This window comes from Hypanus sabinus, chromosome 12, assembly GCF_030144855.1.
Source record: "Hypanus sabinus isolate sHypSab1 chromosome 12, sHypSab1.hap1, whole genome shotgun sequence".
Taxonomy (NCBI): domain Eukaryota; kingdom Metazoa; phylum Chordata; class Chondrichthyes; order Myliobatiformes; family Dasyatidae; genus Hypanus; species Hypanus sabinus.
Window position 1 is genome coordinate 96,403,058 of NC_082717.1, and position 22,979 is coordinate 96,426,036.

A 22,979-nucleotide genomic window follows, 5' to 3' on the forward strand; every position below is an offset into this window, starting at 1 on the left:
AAGCAGCTAGAGTCCCAGTGGTTCTCCAATAGCCACAAAACAAAAAAATCTAACACCATTCCTTTCTCCACAACCTTGTGCTGTATTTGATACCATCACATACACCTTAAGTTATTTTTCCCAACAGATTTTATCACGTGGCTTTTGAAAATCAAGCACTTCATATCTACTGTTTGTGTCTGTCTCGATACATTCATTATATATCTGCGCAAGTGATATTTACTGCCCACTCCCTTACATTCATAAAGGAAGTTTTATTGAGTATTGTTTTGTGATGATAGATTTTAAAGATTTAAACTTTAGCTTTATTTGTCACATGTGCATCGAAACATCAAAGTTTACAATGCGTTTACATCAGTTGCGTCAACAACCAGCAAAGTGTAAGGATGTGCTGCAACTGTCACCATGCCAACATAGCATGCCCACAACCTACCACCAGATGAGTGTGGGAGAAAACCAGAGCATTCGCGTAAAGCCCACACAGTCACGGGGAGAATGTACAAACCCTTTACGCACAATTGTGGGAAGTGGGAATGTAAAATGTTACACTACCGGGCTGACCATATTATTAATGTAATATAATATGTGCTTCCAGTTGGTATAATTTGGGAGACCACTTAAAATGGTGGCCTCATTATGTGACTGCTGTCCTGGCACTTCTAGATGAAAAACCATGGGTTTGGCTGATGCTGTGGAAACTCTCTAGCTATATTGATGGCACCTTTCTACTATAGCTACATTGGACTGACTTTGGAAGGAGGTTCTTAAGATGATGGCCAATTTAATATTGGTGAATATTGTCACTTCTGTTATTCCTTTTATTGATATCTTGTAGTTTTTAATGTGTCCAAACTCTGCACAATAATTAGACTTTTCAAAGCGACATTGTAATATTTATCATCTTCTAATTTCTTTGGCACCATTCCTTTGATGATCTTCACCAGAATATCAAACGTTTTGGAATTGTGGCTGAGTTAGAAGAATGACAGTGCAAGTACAGTATAACTTTAACCACTTTACGCATGTAAATGAACAAGTGTGACATCTCACACAAAATGCTGGTGGAACATAGCAGGCCAGGTAGCATCTATAAGGAGAAGCACCGTCGACATTTTGGGCTGAGACCCTTCGTCAGGACATCTGGTTACTGCGGCAAATAGTGGTGGGAGGCTTAAGCCAAACTGAGATATTTTGTGATCAGTTGTGGGACTTGATTAAAACTGCCAAGTGTTTTTGACATCCTCTCTTCTTCTCTACAGTTAGAAGATACAAAAGCTTAAAAACATGTAGCATCAGGTTCAATGACACCTTTGAAATTGCTGTTGTAATACTATTGAATGGAGCTCTTCTACAATAAAATAGACTGTTGACCTTACAGTCTGCCTTGTCATGGCCGTGAGCTTTATTGTCTACCTGCACTGCATTTTATCTGTTACTGTGGCACTTTGTTCTGCGTTCTGTTACTGCTTTTCCCTTGTACTACTTCAGTGTAGTGATGTAGTGAAATGATCTCTATGAGTGGAATTCTTCCCTGTACATTGGTATGATGAAGGGGAAAAAGAGTCTTCAGGAGCAATGGCACCATCATTGGTAACAGTGGAGGCTAATTCTGGATCTGCAGACTCTGGAGCAGTAGGGACTCGGGATGCGGGAGCTTGGGTAGTAGGATCCTTCTTGTGTCTCCTCTTCAGATTCCTCACAATTCTTGGTTCCTCCATGGATCAGCATTCTCCAGTGTTCTCTGTCACAAGTCAGCTGCTGCCAGTCATTGCCCTCAATATTTGCCTGAGACAGCTGCTGCTTAAGTTGGTCTTTGTATCTCTTGTGTGGGACACCACGATCTCTCTTGTCCTGAGACAGTTCTCCATAGAGTACTGTTTTAGTAACCTGGAGTTGTCCATGTGACACGTGGCCTGACGAGCAGAGCTGCTTGAGCAGCAAATTGGCTTCAATGCTTGGAAGTGGAGCTTTCTCCAGGACCTTGTTGTTGGGGTCATGATCCTGCCAGCTGATACTCATGATGGAACGGAGGCAGCAACTGGATTTCCTTCAACCCAGGCTTCAGAGCCATAAAGCAATGTTGTGATGATGGCAACTCCGTACACCTGGATTTTTCTGGACAGACACAGCTGGTGGTTCTTCCACACATGTTTTTGGAGGTGCCCAAAGGCATTGCTGGCTCTGGTGAGTTGATTGTCAACGTCCCTTACTACTGTGGCATCGTTAGGGATGACGCTGCCCAGGGAGGTGTACTGCTCAACCGTAGTGAGAGAGCGGTAATAAATGGCGATCCGAGGTGGGTTGTAAACACCACAAGGGGGCTTCTGTTGGAGGATCATTGTTTTCTTCAGACTGACCATTAACCCAAAAGCCCTTACGGCCTTGGCGAACTGAGTGACTGTAGCCTGTAACGCAACTTCTCTGTGTGTGTGAGAAGAGCCTCGGTAAATGTGACAGTAATAAACTAAATTACCAATTAGCAAGAATTTTGCTTAATGCCAATGCCATTTATTTGCATACTGGGATATAAAATTTAATGATTGACATCAAGTTACGTTACACAGATAAAGCATTTAACCAGTGTGATTCAGCTGGACTTTACCATGCTCAAACAGTAGCTGCAGTCTTGCTTGTTCGTGTTTTTTCCTTGTCTCTCTTTTCATCAATCCACAACCTAACTTATCATGTCAATCACTGACTCTATACACTTTTGAGTTTAAATTTAATTTAAAAAGATGTTTCTCTCTGCTCTTGGTAATAAATCACCTGCACTCAATCTAAGAACTATGTTTCATTCTAAACTTCCAGCTAAGGGAAACAGCTAATTTCCATCTGTTTCTTATCACTTCACGTCAAATCGCTTAACTTCCCCTTTTCCAGTAAAAATAATTCCAGTTTTATTTAGTTTATTTTTCTGTATTGGTTCCTAGTAATTATTTTATTGCTTTTAAGAAATGGAAGGAGAATTTTGCCATGCTGTTTTAAAAACTGAATTTTTTTTAGAAGTAATGCCACATATCTTCTTGGAAAATTGGAACGTGTATCCCAGCTGATTCTAGCCTAGAGGAAAATTACAAGTTGGTGGAACACAATGGCAAAGCTTAAGTAGTTAATTTTATATGCATGCTGCTTATTCAAGCACTCACTAAGTCTCATGACCTTAAAAAGAAGTGCCAACATTGAGAAAATATAATATAAATTATAATTTAACTATTCAGCATTAATATCTGGATGCAGGATAGCAAATCTATCATGTTTATAAGCAATTCATCATACATTTTTGTCAAATTCTCTAGTTCAATACTCCAGGGTAACACACTCAAAAAGCTGGAGGAGCTCAGCAAGTCAGGCAGCATCTATGCAGAGAAAGAAAGGAATAGAGTAAACTTTTCTGGCGGAGACCCTTCATTAGCCCAAAATGTCAATTTTAATTCCCCTCCTGAGGATTTCCAGCATCGCAGTATCTCTTGTGTTTATCAATGCTCTAGGTCTTTGACAATTGTTCAAATTAATTCCAAATTCAAATACTCATAGTACTGATTAAATACATCACTTTTAGTGTAGCATGGACATGAAGTTAATCAATGACCAATATATAAATCCAAAAGTATTAATTGGAAATGCTTTTCAGGTTGTTGCCTATCTGACCTGGATCAAGTTGCTGAATGGACAGATGTACAAAAGAAGATAATGCCTTGGAAAACTAGCATCCCAGACCAAGATGTGGAGTTGCTCCATCAGGAGAGAGCCGCCACACCAGGAAGGTCATCTGGCAATGGCCTGATTGTAGTGGCATCTCTAATTGATAAGACAACTAACCTGGGAGGTAATGTTTCTAGATTTTAAGATTATTTTTTGTTGTGTGTTTCAGCGTTGGCACCTTCAGTGTATTTAATAGGATAAATATAAAGTGGGAGAGAAAGGCATTAAATAACTTACAAGGTGATAATTCCACATTTTTGCCTATTGTTCGGAATTTTTTCATACCTGACCACAGATGTCCCATGTAGGTTTAGTTGGTCTTTGACCACAGAGTGGAGACTAGACATATTAAGGGATCTTTCTTTCTTTTTTCTTTTTTTAATTGATAAACATAATAATGATACAAAGAAATTGGGATTACGTTAATAACGGATAATGTATACAGACACAAGGGTCAGATGGGTCTATTGGGGAATATAGGGTAGCAAGAAAGGAGCTTAAGAAGGGGCTGAGAAGAGCAAGAAGGGGGCATGAGAAGGCCTTAGTGAGTAGGGTAAAGGAAAACCCCAAGGCATTCTTCAATTATGTGAAGAGCAAAAGGATGACAGGAGTGAAGGTAGGACTGATCAGAGATAAAAGTGGGAAGATGTGCCTGGAGGCTGTGGAAGTGAGCGAGGTCCTCAATGAATACTTCTCTTTGGTATTCACCACTGAGAGGGAACTTGATGACGATGAGGACAACATGAGTGAGGTTGATGTTCTGGAGCATGTTGATATTAAGGGAGAGGAGGTGTTGGAGTTGTTAAAATACATTAGGATGGATAAGTCCCCGGGGCCTGATGGAATATTCCCCAGGCTGCTCCATGAGGCAAGGGAAGAGATTGCTGAGCCTCTGGCTAGGATCTTTATGTCCTCGTTGTCCACGGGAATGGTACCGGAGGACTGGAGGGAGGCGAATGTTGTCCCCTTGTTCAAAAAAGGTAGTAAGGATAGTCTGGGTAATTATAGATCAGTGAGCCTTACGTCTGTGGTGGAAAAGCTGTTGGAAAAGATCCTTAGAGATAGGACCTATGAGCATTTAGAGAATCATGGTCTGATCAGGGACAGTCAGCATGGTTTTGTAAAGGGCAGATCGTGCCTAACAAGTCTGATAGAGTTCTTTGAGGAGGTGACCAGGCATATAGATGAGGGTAGTGCAGTGGATGTGGTCTACATGGATTTTAGTAAGGCATTTGACAAGGTTCCACATGGTAGGCTTATTCAGAAAGTCATAAGGCATGGGATTCAGGGAAGTTTGGCCAGGTGGATTCAGAATTGGCTTGCCTGCAGAAGGCAGAGGGTCGTGGTGGAGGGAGTACATTCAGATTGGAGGGTTGTGACTAGTGGTGTCCCACTAGGATCTGTTCTGGGACCTCTACTTTTTGTGATTTTTATTAACGATCTGGATGTGGGATTAGAAGGCTGGGTTGGCAAGTTTGCAGACGACACAAAGGTTGGTGGTGTTGTAGGTAGTGTAGAGGATTGTCAAAGATTGCAGAGAGACATTCATAGGATGCAGAAGTGGGCTGAGAAGTGGCAGATGGAGTTCAGCCCGGAGAAGTGTGAGGTGGTACACTTTGGAAGGACAAACTCCAAGGCAGAGTATAAAGTAAATGGCAGGATACTTGGTAGTGTGGAGGAGCAGAGGGATCTGGGGGTACATGTCCACAGATCCCTGAAAGTTGCCTCACAGGTAGATAGGGTAGTTAAGAAAGCTTATGGGGTGTTAGCTTTCATAAGTCGAGGGATAGAGTTTAAGAGACGCGATGTAATGATGCAGCTCTATAAAACTCTAGTTAGGCCACATTTGGAGTACTATGTCCAGTTCTGGTTGCCTCTGTATAGGAAGGATGTGGAAGCATTGGAAAGGGTACAGAGGAGATTTACCAGGATGCTTCCTGGTTTAGAGAGTATGGATTATGATCAGAGATTAAGGCTTTACTTTTTGGAATGAAGGAGGATGAGAGGAGACATGATAGAGGTGTACAAGATATTAAGAGGAATAGACAGAGTGGACAGCCAGTGCCTCTTCCCCAGGGCACCACTGCTCAGTACAAGAGGACATGGCTTTAAGGTAAGGGGAGGGAAGTTCAAGGGGGATATTAGAGGAAGATTTTTCACTCAAGAGAGTGGTTGGTGCGTGGAATGCACTGCCTGAGTCAGTGGTGGAGGCAGATACACTAGTGAAGTTTAAGAGACTACTAGACAGGTATTTGGAGGAACTTAAGGGAGGGGGTTATATGGGAGGCAGGGTTTGAGGGTCGGCACAACGTTATGGGCCAAGGGGCCTGTACTGTGCTGTACTGTTCTATGTTCTATGACACAAACTCTGAGTACCATATGTAATCTAAGCCTCCCAATCTCTTAATAACTGAACATGAAAAAGATTCAAAAAATTTTATACAAAAAAAGTCCCCCTAAACTAAAAAAAACACAAAAAAAAACCAAACCAAAACAAAGGCTGGGCTGCCATGTTTTGTCAGTTAAAATCATTATTTGTCATTAACTCCACTCCTCTATATACGGATGAAAAGTTTTTAAGAAGGATTTGGAAAAGGTCAGCTTACATCATATGAAAATGTTGAATAAATGACCTCCAAGTTTCTTCAAATTTAACTGGAGGATCGATAGTACCACTCCTAATTTTTTTCTAAGTTTAAACATGTTATAGTTTGGGAAAACCATTGAAATGTAGTAGGGGGATTAGAATCTTTCCATTTAAATAAAATGGATCTTCTGGCTATTAATGTAACAAATGCAATCAAATGGCAAACTGAAGGGGATAAGTGACTAGAGTCCATCACTGGTAGTTTAAAAATTGCAGTAATAGGATGAGGTTGTAAATCAATATGCAAAACTATATAACAATTACAGCATGGAAGCAGGCCATCTCAGCCCTTCTAGTTCATGCCGAATGCTTACTCTTACCTAATCCCACCTACCTGCACTCAGCCCATAACCCTCCATTCCTTTCCTGTCCATATACCTATCCAATTTTTTTTTTAAATGACACTACTGAACAAAACTACTGAAATAATATCAAAAATGTCTTTCCAATATTTTTCCAAAAGAGGGCAAGACCAAAACATATGTGTCAACGAAGCTACCTCAGAATTACATCTGTCACAGACAAGATTTATATGGCAATAAAAACGAGCTAACTTAAATTCTATCAAAGCATGTCTAGCACACATTAAAGAAGTGCTAACTAGTTGGAGAATTTTCTCCCATTTCTCTGTAGGTAAAGATACCTGAAGTTCTCTTTCCCATTCATTCTTAATTTTATCAGATATACCTAGACGTATTTTCGTAATCAAATCATAAATAATTGCTATTAAACTCTTCTGATAGGGGTTGAAACCTAAATTTTTTTCTGTAATTTCAGTTTGATGTGGTATTGAAAAAGTAGGTAAAATAACATTCAAAAAGTTTCTAATCTGTAAATATCTGAAAAAAGGGATCTAGGCAAATTATAAGACAGCTGTTCAAAAGACATGAGACAGTTATGCATGAATATATCACAAAAACATGTTATTCCCCTTTGTTTTCCATAAAAGAAAAGCTTGGTCAGTTGTGGGTAGTTGGAAGAAAAAATTGGATATAACAGGATAAATTTATTCAATCCAAAAAATTTATGAAATTGAAACCATATTTGTATTGTATGTTTAGTTATTGGATTAGTCATTTGTTTATTCAGTTTAGTAAGTGCAAAGGGAAGTGAGGCCCCTAAAATAGAAGCCAGTGAGAACCCCTGTACAGACTCACACTCGAGGTTCGCCCGTCGTGGACATTGAATTTCATCCAAATCTTGTGTCCAAAATGTTAAATATCGAATATTAATTGCCCAATAATAGAATCTAAAGTTCGGCAATGCCAAACCGCCATCCTTTTTTGATTTTTGTAAATATTTCTTACTTAACCTAAGATTTTTATTCTGCCATATATATGAAGAAATTTTAGAATCAATAATATCAAAAAAGGATTTAGAGATGAAGATTGGTACTGCCTGAAATAGATACAGAAATTTAGGTAAAATAATCATCTTAATAGCATTAATTCAACCAATCAGTGATAAGGACAATGGGGTCTATTTGGTAAGCAGTTGTTTAACATTATCAATTAAGGCTAAAAATTAATTTTAAATAGATCCTTGTTTCTTAGTAATTTTACACCCAAATAAGTAAAATAATCAGTAACCACTCTAAATGGCGATTGTCTATAGATTGGAACTTGCATATTTAATGGAAAATGCTCACTCTTAATAAGATTCAATTTATAACCAGAAGAACTACTAAACTGAGCAAGTAGTGATATTTTTGCAGGAGAGGATTTCTCTGGGTTAGTGGTATATAGTAGCAGGTCATCTGCATATAGTGATATCTTATGCATCCCATTCCCAGGAACAATGCCACATCACGTGGATCATAATGTGAATCACGAAGAATAATTGCCAAGGGAATACAGGTAGTCCCCAAGTTACGAACATCGGACTTACGGACAACTCGTACTTATGAACCGAGGAAGGAGAATGCTGTCAGCCATTTTAAGTCAGAACGTGACGCCATCCACCATTTTAAGTCGGATCGCGATGCTGTCTGCCATTTTAAGTCGTTGCCGTTGACACTGTCTTGAGTGTTTCACTTTGTATTTGGCATAAATTTTTCTTAGAAAGATTCACCCTGACCCCGTCCCCTCCCTCCCACATTCCGGTCAGCTGGTGGCGCAGTGAGATCAGCGCTGGGCTCGAATTCGATCCAGTGACTCCCGTACCATCCATGTCGGGTTGATGTCGAGCTCAAAACTTGACCTCATAAAAAAAACACTGCCACCTCCAGTTTAAATTCCCACGTGGAATATTGTGGAGGATCAAATACCCAAACCCAGCACAGCCCTCACTCGTCCCATTTAGTCTGTCTCAGTGCGGTGGTCCTTAGGACCCAGCAGAGCTCGAGAGCTGGTGCAGCTCGGGACCTGCCGCCCACAGTGTTTCTGTTCCATTGACGGGAAGTGATTGTGATTGAAAATAAAGTGGAAATAATAAAGCGTTTGGAAAGAGGTGAAACGCCGTCGGTCATTAGAAAAGCGTTAGGCTACAGTTGGTCAACGATCAGAACAATTTTAAAGGATAACGGATAAAGTGAGAATAATGGAGCACGTGAAAGGCCCTGCCCCGATGAAAGCTACAGTTATTATTAAGCAACGCAGTGGTTTAATTATTGGAATACATACGTTTCTTGTGTTTTAATGCATAGAAAGGTAAATATATACTATATACTAAGACAAACGTTTGACTAACTGATGCTAAATAATACCGGATGTACTTGTCCTGATATACGTACAAATCCGACTTAAAGACGGATTCAGGAACGGAACTCGTATGTAACCTGGGGACTACCTGTATCAAATAGTAAAGGGCTTAAAGGACAGCCCTGTCTAGTACTTCAAATAAGCCTGAAAGAGGGGGATCTCTGATTATTGGTAAGTACAGAAGCCAAAGGTGTATGATATATCAATTTAATCTAAGATATGAATTTTGGGCTAAAATTAAATTTCTCAAGTGTGTTCTCGGTGTCAAGCAAAATAGCACATTCTGGAGTTTTAGATGAAGTATATACAATGTTCATTAACCTCCTAGCATTATAATATGAATAACGATTTTTATTAAATCCTATCTGGTCGTCAGAGACAGTTTGTGGCAGTACATTTTCCAATCTAATTGCCAATATTTTGGAAAAGATTTTGGAGTCCACATTCAACAAGGATATATGCACATTCAGTGGGGGTCTTTACCTTTTTATAGGAATTAAAGAAATAGATGCTTCATAAAAGGACCAAAATACCAACTCGTTTATGAACTTTAATAATCTGAAGTTTAGCTGAAGCGACTTTCAATTGGTTGGCTAGTAATTTACCCAATTTATCACCATGTATATAAAACAAACTTAGTTTTAAGTAATTGGTTCTCAGTCAGGGATGTTAATAACAAACTGTGTTGCATCTGAAGTTCAACTCACTTTTTATAAAGCTCCAGATTAGGAGCAGCTGAATATTTTTATCTGTTTCTTTAATCTTATCAACCAATGTACATGTTTCATTATTAATTCATTTTTTCAGTCCAGCAGAATATGAAATAATTTGTCCACTGATATATACTTTAAAAGTATCCCATAATATCCCACTGGAAATTTCTTCCGTAAAGGTAGTTGAAAAGAAAAAGGCCATCTGTTCTTTAATAAAGTTAACAAAGTTTAAATCCTGAAACAGAGTAGAATTGAACTGCCATTGTCTAGCGCTACATGTGTTAATTTGATTGATAGTTTCAAGGGCGCATGATCGGAAACGGTGATTGCATTGTACTCACTAGCGGTAATAGATGGAACTAATCGAGAGTTGATTAAAAAAAAAGTAATCAATTCTAGAATAATTATGATATACTTGAGCAAAGAATGAGAACTCTATCGTTAGGATGTAAAAACCACCAAATTTCTAAAATTTTGGACTTAACTAAAAAGGAATTAATAAAAATAGCGGATTTGTTTGGAAGTACCTGATTGGATGCAGACCTGTCCATCAAAGGATTCAGGCAACAGTTAAAATCTCTGCCCATTATCAACGTGTATTCATTTAACTGAGGAAGAGATGCAAACAGATGCTTAAAGAATTCAGGATAGTCGGCATTTGGTGCATAGATATTAACCATAACAACTTTTTGGTTATAAAGTAAACCAGTAATTAACAGAAATGTACTATTCAGGTCTGAGGTTGTTTCATAGTGAACAAATGAAATTCAGGTGTCTATAAAAATAGGGACTCCTTTCACAGTCTGTGAGTTGGAGTGAAATTGCTGTCCTTTCCAAAATGTAAAAAAACGCTGATTATACTCCTTCCTCACATGTGCTTCCTGGGCAAAGATAATCTGAGCATTCAATCTATTAAAAACTTTAAAAATCTTCTTCCGTTTAATCGGATGATTCAAACCATTCGTATTCCATGAGAGAAAGTTAATAATATTATCCATTTTACTTGTATAAACCATATGGTATGTAAAGGGCTAACCTTACTGCATAGGAAACTCATGAATCAGTAAGATGGAAAAAAGTTTAAAGGGGGACCAGAAGTTAGGGCAGTTCAGACATATTTATAGTTTCAGATCGGCCCAGATGAAAAAAAACTAAGCTAAAAATAGCCCCCCCACACAAAAGCCTGAAAACTGGCCAATAGACAGTCAGAAAGCTATCTAGAAATTTCCCTACACCCATCTCTCTTGAAGGCAAATCTCCAAAACTGAAAAGAATGCGAAATGCCACCCATAGTCAAAATATTGAGAAAAGAATGCCATAAAAAACACTAAATGTTAGAAAAAAAAATCAGCCGTTTGCAAAACATTTTGAAAGGCGAGATCTTGGAAAATGAAACAATACAATCTTATTAATATTTCAGGGAAGAAAAAAAGCAGTCAATCACCAGATCAGATTCTTAATTATTTTCAAAAATGAACAATTGAAAATAATAAAATAATAAACGAAGAAAAAAGTAACTTTAACATAGAAGCATGATAAACATCCATACTCCAAAACAAAGTTAAGTGTTATCAAACCAAGGGCAAAAATCTTCAAACTTTAAAAGTCCAGATCTATGAACTGGTTATTAACTTATAAACCAAATGAATACAGACATGAAGAAACAGTAAATTTATTAGACAGCTGAGATCAAACGTTGATCCTCAAGGAATTGATGAGCTTCGTCCACGGATTTAAACCATTTACATGATATATCAGGCAAAACAACCCTTAAATGAGCTGGAAATAGCAGAGCAGGTTGAAACTTCCTTTGATAAAGCTCGGACATCACCGGTTTAAAAAGCGATCTTTTTCGCATTACCTTGGGACTGTAGTCTTCAACCAGATGAAACTTGAGGTCTCCGTGTTCAATAACCCCTTTCTGATGGGCAATTCGAGTTAAATGCTCCTTGATATGCACGTAGTGGAATCGGAGTATAACAGGTCGAGGCTTCAACTCTTTAGGAGGTTTTGCTCTTAAAGCATGTGAGCACGATCAAGCATAGGGGGAGTAGAGAAAACCAGAGCCAAACAGGTCCATTAAAAATTGAGAAAAGAATTTAGTAAGGTCACCACTCTCAATGTATTCACAGAGTCCTATTATTCACAGGTTCTGTCTACGACTACAATAATCTTGAACTTATACTGTTCCAGTGTTTGAGTGGTCGAAGTTAATTCCTTTTCCAGTGCTTAAGTGCTCCCAGCCTACTTTTGATCTCCTTTAACAATGCTTCCAAAGTAGAAAATCTTTTATCGAATTGATCATACACAAGCTTCAACATAGCCTCCAAAGTGAGTTGAGACTGCTTAGGCTGTCACCTTCTCTCCTTCTGTTTCCATTACCGCCTTCCTTGCCTTTGGATGATGCCTCTTGCCTCTGGTATTCATTTCCAGCGATTAAAAATCAACGTTCAAGCATGTAAAAGTGTTATAAACACTTTAATATAGATAGTGAAAGGGTAGTAAAAAAATTGAAAAATGAACAAAGCAAAGCCAAAATGCAACTTACTCCATCTCGTGCCCCAAGAGAGTCGACATATTATGGGATCTAAGAGTCATTGGCAGGCCATTAGCTATTGTCCAGGAGGAGAAAGTGCTGAGCCAGCACCTCCTTGGCAAAAGTTTTCCTTGAAGGTTCCTGTTTGTCCCAGGGTTTAGGCACTGGAATGATGAGAAGTTGTGGTAAGTTTCCAAGTTAGGATGTGATAACAACATGGAGGAAACCTGCAGGTTGTAGTGTTTCTCTGCTACCTTTGTCCTTCATTGTGTTAGTGAGCTGCTCTTAGAGTGGTCCAGGCAAGTAACTGTCATGTTTCAGAATATAGAACATAGAAATTTACAGCACGTTACAGGCCCATCAGCCCATAATGTTGTGCCAACCATGTAACCTACTCTAAAAACTGCCTAAAATGTCCCTAGCACATAGCCCTCTATTTTTATAAGCTCTACTCTAAGAGTCCCATAAAAGACCCAACTGTATTTGCTTTCACCACTGCCTGACAGAGCATTCCACACACCCCCACCATTCTGTGTGAAAAACTTGCCTCTGATATCCCTCTGCCCATACCTACTTCCAAGCACCTTAAAACTGTGCCCTCTTGTGACAGGCATTTCAGCCCTGGGAAAAAGCCTTTGGCTATCTACACGATCAATGTCCCTCATCATCTTATACACCTCTATCAGGTCACCTCTCATCCTCCATCGCTCCAAGGAGAAAAGGCCAAGTACACTCAACCTATTCTCATAAGGCATGCTCCCCATTCCAGGCAACATCCTTGTAAATCTCCTCTGTACTCTCTCTTATAGTATCCATGTCCTTCCTGTAGTGAGGTGACCAGAACTGAACACAGTACTCCAAGTTGGGTCTGACCATGGTCTTATATAGTCGTAACATTACCTCACCACTCTTGAATTCAATCCCACAGTTGATGAAGACCAACACACTTTATGCCTTTTTAACAACACTGTCAACCTACACAGCAGCTTTGAGTGTCCTATGGACATGGACCCCAAGATCTTGCTGATCCTCCACAATGCCAAGAATCTTGCCATTAATATTACAATCTGTCTTTAAATTTGACCTACCAAAATGAACCACTTCACATTTATCTGGGTTGAATTCCATCTGCCACTTCTCAGCCCAGTTTTGCAGAATATGAACCATCTATAACCACCTTTGCCTTGTGTGGGCAAGCCAATTCTGGATCCACAAAGGAAGCTCTCCTTGGATCCCATGCCTCACTACTTTCTGAATAAGCCCTGCATGGGGAACCTTTTGAAATGCCTTACTGAAATCTATGATGAGAGGCATTGATCGTGTGGATAGTCAGAGGCATTTTCCCAGGGCTGAAATGACTGCCACAAGAGGGCACAGGGTTAAGGTGCTTGGGAGTAAATACAGAGGAGATGTCGGGGGTAAGTTTTTTTACAGAGAGTGGTGAGTACGTGGAATGGGCTGCCAGGAACGGTGGTGGAGGTGGATATTATAGTGTCTTTTAAGAGACTTTTGGATAGGTACATGGAGCTTAGAAAAATAGAGGGCTAGGGATAAGATTGGGTTTGAGAGGGGTTATAAATCAGCCATGAAGGAATGGAGGAGCAGACTCGATGGGCCAAATAACCCGATATTTCTCCTATGTTTTATGGTCCTGCCACGTTCAGTTTTGAGTCCCAGCATAAATGCTGCCAAGGGTTGTGCTATAGCCAGTATGTGCTATTTCTACAAACCCATAAATTCAAGAGAGATACTAATTAAACAGAAAGCAGAGACCAAGTAACTAATGACTCCTTCTGTAGTCTAAAATCAATATTGTAATGATTTATGTCTGTTTTTCTGTTATCTAAGTTTTGATAAGCATATATAATCAAAGTATTCAACTGTTACTAAAATATGTGTGTGTTTATTATGTTGCATTTTTAATTAGCGATATTCCATGTGACCACATGGTTCAGAAGTTACTGTTTTCACATATGAAATAAGCAACAAAAGCCTCGTTTTGTATCCACTGTTCCCTCTAATCTGCATGAGTTCATCGTCCCGCAGTAACTGCAAGTGCTCCTGCGCACATAGCTTTTGCTGGTGCGCAGCTGAGATACACACAAATGAGAAAAAGTTTACAAAAGATGAAAAATTTTCAATGTTGTACTTGTAGCCCTCTGGTAAGCCTCAGGCTTGCTCAGCTCACTTCTGTCTCGGGGGAGCAGCCTTCGGCCCCGCCAAACTGGGCAATCAACTTGTGTAGATGCTGTGTGATGGTCCTACCATGCCAAATAACAGACAGTACACCATATGTGATTAAATGATTACACTTTACAGGTCTTACCGGAACTATGTACTTAATAGAGATACAATATAAAAGGAAAAGTAAGAGGCGCCAAACTTATAAAAGTCCAACCACTTTGTGCACAACCGTTGGAGCTCAGTTAACAACGTCTTCTTGCCACCATTCGATCCCCTCCTGCCTCCTCGACCTGCCACTTGGTACCAACAACGGTGGTCAATCAGACATTCCACATGAATCTGTCCTCGTCTCCTCTCTTTGCCGAAGACCCTGGGCCTCGGACTCGTGGACCCTGGGCTTGGGGTCCGTTCTGTCTCCCAACTTACAACATCGCGTCATCTCTCTCCAACCCCCTTGCGCCTTCTTCCCAAAAGCCCACGCAACACTAGCTTACAGACCCACAAGAAAGAATAACAGCTATCCCAGTTGGTTGAAAAATGAATACAATTCTTGTTATCAGTAATTATAACCCAAACAAGCTGTGAGAAACTCTCTCACCAGTTAACATAGAAGCATTTTTACTTTTAACATAACAAAGAAGCCATTTTAGTAGCCTTAGCAGTAACATAAAAGAAGAAACCCCTTACATACTATATTTTATACCCTTCCATTAATGAAATCAGAGATATTCGAAGAAGTTACCAGGAATGTTGACAAAGACAAAGCAGTTGACAAGGTCCTGCATAAGAACTTGGTCAGGAAGGTTCAGTCACTTGGCATTCAAGTTGAGGTAGTAATTTGGATTAGACACTGGCTTTGTGGGAGATTCCATTAAGTGGTATTAGATGGTTGTGTCTCTGACTGCAGACCTGTGATTAGCGGAGTGCTGTTAGGGTTGGTGCTGGGTCTGTTGTTGTTTCTTATGTATATTAACTATCTGGGTGATAATGTGGTTAACTGCATCAGCAGATTTGGAAATGATATGAAGACTGGGGGGGTGTAGTTTTTTTTAAATTTATTCACTTCTGGGATGTGGGTATTGCCAGGATTTATAGCCCATCCCTAGTTGCCCTTGAGAATGTGGTGATGAGCTGCCTTCGTGAACTGCAGCAGTCTCTGAGGTGTAGGTACACCCACAGTGCTGTTAGGGAGGGAATTCCATGGTTTTGACCCCAGTGACAATGAAGGAATGGTATTATGTTTCCAAGTCAGGATGGTGAATGACTTAGAGGGGGGATTTCCAAGTGGTGGTGTTCCCAGGTATCTGCTGTTCTTGTCCTTCTAGAGGGTAGTGGTTCTGGGACTGCAAGGTACTGCCTTAGGAACTTTGATGTGTTGTCGCAGTGTATCTTACAGATAATACACATTGCTGCAACTGTTCATCAATGGTGGAGGGATTGGATGCTTGTGAAAGGGGTACCAATCAAGTGGGCTCCCTTGTACTGGATGGTGTCAAGTTTCATGAATGATGATGGAGCTGCACTCATCTAGGTGAGTGGCGAGTATTCCATTACACTCCTGACCTGAGCCTTGTAAATGGTGGACAGGTTTTGGGGAGTCAAAGGGTGAGTTACACCTGTAGTCTGTAGTCAGGAAAATGCTTGAAGCGGTCATTAAGGAAGAAATAGCGAAACATTTAGAAAGGAGTAGTTCCATTAGACAGATGCAACATGGATTCAGGAAGGGCAGGTCCTGTTTGACAAACTTACTGAGGACATAATGAGTGCAGTGGGTAGAGGGGAACAGGTGGATGTCATATACTTGGATTTCCAGAAGGCATTCGATAAGGTGCCTCACAAGAGACTTATAAATAACATATTGATGCATGGAGTCGGATGAAGTGTATTGGCATGGATAGTGGATTGGTTAACCAATAGAAGGCAGAGAGTTGGTATAAATGGGTGTTTCTCCAGTTGGCAGTCAGTGGTGAGTGGGGTGCTGCAGGGGTCTATGCTGGGCCTGCAGCTGTTTACCATTTACGTTGATGATTTGGAAGAGGGGACTGAGTGTAGAGTAGCAAAATTTGCTGAGTGAAAAAGCAAATTGTACAGAGGATGTGGAGAGTCTGCAGAGGGATGTAAATAGGTTAAGTGACTGGGCCAAGGTCTGGCAGATAGAATACAATGTTGGTAAATGCAAGATCATCCACTTTGGAAGGAATAATAGAAGAGCAGATTATTATTTAAATGGTGAAAGATTGCAGCATGCTGTTGTGCAGAGGGACTTGGGAGTGCTTGTTCATGATTCGCAAAAAGTTGGCTTGCAGGTGCCACAGGTTATTAAGAAGGCAATTGGAATGTTGGCCTTCATTGCTATAGGGATTGAATTCAAGAGCAGAGAGGTTATGCTGCAACTATACAGGGTACTGGTGATGCTGCACCTGGAGTACTGTGCGCAGTTCTGGTCTCCATACTTGAGGAGGGATATAGTGGCTTTGGAGGCAGTGCAGAGGAGGTTCACCAGGTTAATTCCAGAGATGAAGGAGTTAACTTATGAGGAGAGATTGAGTCGACTGGAACTATACTCTCTGGAATTCAGAAGAATGAGAGGGGATCTTAAAGAAACATACAAAATTTTGAAAGGGATAGATAAGATGGAAATAGGGAAGTTTTTTCCATTGGTAGGTGAGACTAGAACTAGGGGGCATTAGAAGGGGGGAAGATTTAGGATGGAGATGAGGAGAGACTGTTTTTCACAGAGAGTGGTGAATCTGTGGAATTCTCTGCCCAGGGAAGCAATTGAGGCTTCTTCACTAAATATATTTAAGACACAGATAGATTTTTACATAGTAAGGGAATTAAGGATTATGGGTTATGGGCAGGTAGATGGAGCTAAGTTTACGGATAGAACAGCCATGACCTTATTGAATGGCGGAGCAAACTCAGTGGGCCGAATGTACTCCTGCTCCTATTTCTTATGTTCTTACGGACACACCACAGGATTCCTAGCTTTTGACCTGCTCTGGTAGCCATGGTGTTTAAATGGCTAGACCAGTTAAGTTTCCTGTCCATGGTAACCCCCAGGATGTTGATAGGGGATTCAGTGATAGTGATGCCACTGAATGTCAAGGGATGATGGTTAGAGCCTCTCTTGTTGGAGATGGTTAATTCCTGGCACTTGCGTGGCTCAAATGTTATTACTTCCACTACTTTGCTGATGATTGAAAGTAGGCTGATCAGTTGGTAATTGGCTGGGTTGGGCGTCCTGTTTCTTGAGAAGTTTGGATTGGTTTATGGATAGTAGGGGTGTGGAAGCCTATGGTCCTGGTGCAGGTTGATGGATGTAAGCTGTTTAAATGGTTTGTCGGGGACTAGATGGACCAAAGAGCTTGTTTCTGTGCTGTACTTTACTATGACTCTATGACTCAGTCATCAAAAGCATGGGATCTTTTCAGTTTTCATTCTAAATATTCATAGTATGTATATTACAAAAGATATTTAAAGTGCTATGTAGTTCTAAAAATTTCCTGCTCAGAGCAATGGTTGGTCTGCACAGATGTAAACAAATTAGAGTGAATGTTGTTTGTATGTCAAATCACTATCTATAGGTTAAGACTTATTTTCTATCCTACAACACAAAAATTATATCTTGCTTCTGGGAGTAAACATGTATTCCAGATGTAGCGAATAGCTCCTCATCAAATACTTGTAGAGGCCTCTGGAATTGAATTCCATGCTTCATTGTGTTTTGCCACAGTTCAGTTAGCTCATTTTATCAGATTTAATGTTATGTTGTCTCTGTTGAGTTTGAATAGTAATTGATTTTGACATTATTAAATTTAAGATTTACCTTTGCGGTGTTGGGGTATTTGAAGAGATAACTTTTGTCATATACATGAAATCTGTACTAAGAATACAGTGGGTGCCACGATAGCGTAGAGGTTGGAGTTCAAGTTCAATTCCAATGTCATCTGTAAGGAACCTGTACATCCTCTCTTGGGAATGTGGGTTTTTCCCAGATTCTCCAGTTTCCTTCCACAGTTAATTGGTTAATTGGTTGTTGTAAATTCTCATCTAATTAGGCTGGGTTATGCTGGTTGGTTTATCTTTACTACAGTTATAACTCCAGAGTTCCTCAAAGGGGCTGCACACAGTGTGTTTCTCTTTTCAGTTTTCCTTCATGATGTAAGGGTGTAGCAAATAGTTTCCTTTGGTTCAAACCAAAGTTGACTTTATTGTACAAGTGCAATGAGAAACACTTGCAGCAGTATCACAGGTACATCGCAGCATTCACAGGGAAAACAAATTATTACCATTTTTACAAAAACAATTCATTTTAGTGCAAAGTGATCAAAGTGGTCATAGTGTTACTAAACTGCTGGTGTTGAAGCATATCATCTCCTGTTTGAATGGCAACTGCATCTGCTCCATCGCCACAAAATAATATAAACTCCAGGACCTGGGGCTCAATAAGCCTTGTGGAATTGGATCCTGGATTTCCTCACTTGCAAACCCCAGTCAGTTTAGGTTGGCAAAAACATCTCGTCCACAATCTCCATCAGCACAGGACCGCCACAGGGATGTGTACTTAGCCCCTTGCTCTACTCACTTTACCCCTATGACTGAGTGGCTGAATACAGCTCCAACACCATGTACACATTTGCTGATGACACCACTGTTGTGGGATGTGTCAAAGGTGATGTTGAATCAGCATACAGGAGGGAGATTGAAAATTTGGTTGAGTGGTGTACTAACAACAACCTCTTATCCAATGTCAATAAGTCGAAGGAACTGATAGTAGACGTTAGAAGGGGGAAACCAGAGGTCCATGAGCTAGTAATCATTGAAGATTCAGAGGTAGAGGGGGTCAGTAACTAATTTCTGGGTGTCCCTATTTCAGAGGACCTGTACTGGACCCATCATATAAATATTATTATGAAGAAAGCACAACAACAGCTTTACTTCCTCAGGAATCTGCAGAGATTCGGCATGTCATCAAAAACCTTGTCAAACTTCTATAGATGTGTGGGAGAAAGTGTCCTGACTGGCTGCATTATGGTCTGGTATGGGAACACTAATGCATTTGTGTAAAAACTGCCAAAGGTAGTGGGTTTGGCCCAGTACATCACGGTAAAATCTACCCAACCATTGTGCACACCTACATGAAATGTTGAAGAGCAGCGTACATCATCAAAGATCCTCACCACCCAGTGGCACCCAGTGCTGCCATCAGGTAGAAAGTACAGGAGCCTCAGAACTCACACCACCAGGTTCAAGAACAGTTACTACCCCTCAACCATCAGGCACTTGAACAAAAGGGGATAGCTACAATCACTTAAGGAGTCTTTTATTTGGATACTTCATGCTAATTATTTATTCTATTTATTATCCGCATTTGCATAGATTGTTTATAGTTTACAGATGCTGTTCTATAGATTTGCTAAGTGTGCCCACAGAAAAGAATCTCAGGGTTGTATGTGGTGACATGTATGTACTCTGATAATAGATTTTACTTTGAACTTTGAACTTAGAGTTAAATAACAGTTATTCTTCCTTATTTCCCTATTTTTGTTTTATTTTGCTGTGAGTATGTGATCAACTGAATAATTGGCTTAACTTTGCTGATTTTTATTGGATTGTATTATTTTGGTTTAAAATAGTCCTTGCTTATAGTTTATGTGCAATCTTTCCAGGTTTGTGTCGAACGAGTGAGATATTCGGGGCCTCTGCACTGGTGGTGAGCAACTTGCATTGTGTGAATGACAAGCAGTTTCAAGCCCTTAGTGTTTCTGCAGAACAGTGGCTAACCGTCATCGAGGTGAGTAGAGAGCTTCCCATTAGTTTCATAAATTGACCAGTGAAAGAGTGGTTGCTTACACCCAGGATTCTGGGCAAGGTGATAGATTCCAGATGCTAGTCTTTGGAGTAAATACATTGCAGATGCTGGAAATGTTAAAATCCATCAGAATCAGGATCAGGTTTAATATTACTGACATATGTGGTGAAGTTTGTTGTTTTTTGGCATGCATACAGTGCAATACATAATTACTGTAACATTACAATGAAATACAGGTGGCCCCCGTTTCTCGAACGTTCGATTTACGTCAACTCGCTGTTACGAAAGCCCTACTATTAGTTACCTGTTTTCGCTAACCAAAGAAAATTTTCGCTTTTACGAAAAGAAGATGCCCGCTTTATATGTGTGTTTACCCCGGGAAAGACTGCGATGACCGTGAAGCCTTGTGCGGGCAGTTGTTTGTGCATGCGTGTACGTGCGTATGTACGTATGTGTGTACATGCACATGCGTGTCGGTGACGATATTTTTTCTCCCAATCGATTTTGGCTCACTGTCTTCCCGAGTATGATAAGTGAAACAACACCGTACATACAATATTTCTACTTTATATAGGGTGTATATTTATTATATCATTCCTGCTTTTACTATATGTTAGTGTTATTTTTGGTTTTGTGTGTTATTTGGTTTGATTTGGTAGGTTATTTTTTGGGTCTGGGAACGCGCAAAAATTTTTCCTATATAAATTAATGGTAATTGCTTCTTTGATTTACGCCATTTTGGCTTTTGAACGGTTTCATAGGAACGCTCTACCTTCGAATAGCGGGGGAAACCTCAACTGTGTGCAACAAATATATAAATAGTGCAAAAAGAGAGCAAGACAATGAGGTAGTATTGATGGACAGTTCGTGATACCTGATTGTGGAGGGATAGAAGCTGTCCCTAAAACATTGAGTGTGTGTCTTCAGGTTCCTGTAGCTCCTCCCTGATGGTAGCAATGAGAAGAGGGCACATCCATTATACTGTATGCCACCTTTTTGAGGCATCACCTTTCAAAGATATTCTTGAAGGCGAGGAGGCTGGTAAACATGTTGGAGCTGGCTGAATTTATTTTCTGATTCTGTGTATTATTGCTTCCATGCCAGATGGTGATGCAGCCAGTTAGAATGCTCTCCACGGTACATCACAGTGCCTCCACACCTTTGAGGAAATCTTTAAAAAGATGATGTCTCAGAAAGGCAGCATCTATCATTAAGTTCCCCCACCATCTGGGACATGCCTTCTTCTCATTGGTATCATTTGTTAGACTCTCTGGTGACATATCAAATCTCAAACTCCGAATGAAATATAGCCTCTGGCTATATTTATATGCATCAAACAGAATGGAAAAAGTGCTCAACTGGTAAATGAGTCAATATTTCATGAATTGACCCTCTGTCTCTCCACTTCATCTTCACATTTGCCTTCTCAGTTCCTATTTCTGATGATGACCTGAAAGATATTTGCATTAACGAGCAAGTACTAATAGAGCAGCCACTGAGTGCGGATAAGTACTGAGAATGTGAGCTGCAGAGTCCTTGAAAGTGAGTCAGTTCATTGCTAAGGTGAGTGAAGTTATTCATGCTCAGGAGCCTGATTGTTGTAGGTAATGACTAATTCATTAGAGTCACTAATCACTGATGTATTGTAGATTTCAAATGATTATCTGCGGGCAAATCTGCTTCACGTTGCCGGTCCTTTAGTTTGTATTGTTGGGAAGAGCAGTATGTAAATATGAAAGGGGTTGCATTTCAGTTCCAAATGTGAACAGCCCAGCTTTGAAAGTAATTAGTAAAATTCTCTGGTGGAATAGGGATAGGAAATAATAAAGCTGCCAAGCACCTGCACATTCTATTTTTGTGCCCACAAAGTGTATCGTTAATGATGTAGCTGAAATGGCATACTTGGCATTTGAAGCATCTCCTTCAAGAAGCACCACTCTGAACCGAAGCAAAAACAGAAAATGATGGAAGCTTTCGGCAGATCAGGCATTTGTGGAGCAAGACAGTGCCAATTTCTCCACAGATTCTCTTTGCCCTGCTGACAACTTCCAGCATTGTTCATTTGTTCAAGACTTGACATTGTTTGTCATTTCTAGTACCCTAGTGTAGCATTGGCACATGGCCAAGAGGTTAAGGCGTTCATCTAATGATCTGAAGGTCACTAGTTCGAGCCTTGGCTGAGGCTGTGTGTGTGGCCTTGAACAAGGCACTTAACCACACATTGCTCTGCGACGATACTGGTGCCAAGCTTGTATGGTCCAAATGCCCTTCCCTGGGACAACATCAGTGGTGTGGAGAGGGGAGACTTGCAGCTTGGGCAACTGCCAGTCTTCCACACAAAAAAAAACTTCCCTAGGCATGCGCCCTGGAAACTTTGCAAGGCGCAAATTGGTGGTCTCTCAAGACTAACGGAAGCCTACGCACCCTAGTGTAAAGGTTAATGAAATAATTGTTACTCCAAATCTCCAAGTTTTTGCAGCACAAAAAACATAATAATAAAAACACAAAAATAATAAAAAACACAATAAGATAGCTTAGAGACATAGATTGATTGTCCATAAAGTGACGCTAGGCATAAGAGTGCCTGTACATAAGAATACTGACAAAAAATGAAAAAAGTAGTTGTGTTTGTGCGTATGGCAGAGTGGGTTAGTAGGTGGAGATGTTGAACAGCCTTATTGCT

General features: G+C 40.2%; 1 protein-coding gene across 3 annotated transcripts in view; it reads left to right on the forward strand.

Annotated features, from left to right (window-relative positions):
- Positions 1-22,979, forward strand: part of tarbp1 (TAR (HIV-1) RNA binding protein 1) — a 379,243-nt gene that overhangs the window by 268,836 nt on the left and 87,428 nt on the right. Inside the window, exons 27-29 of one of the 3 annotated variants that reach the window (XM_059986502.1) lie at positions 3,632-3,826; positions 8,142-8,205; positions 20,154-20,283. In XM_059986502.1, coding sequence (XP_059842485.1) covers positions 3,632-3,826; positions 8,142-8,188 — 242 coding nt within the window. In that variant the 3' untranslated portion in view covers positions 8,189-8,205; positions 20,154-20,283. Of the gene's footprint in view, positions 1-3,631; positions 3,827-8,141; positions 8,206-20,153; positions 20,284-22,979 lie in introns of those variants that run through there. The other 2 variants (XM_059986503.1, XM_059986501.1) reach the window with 2 other exon arrangements.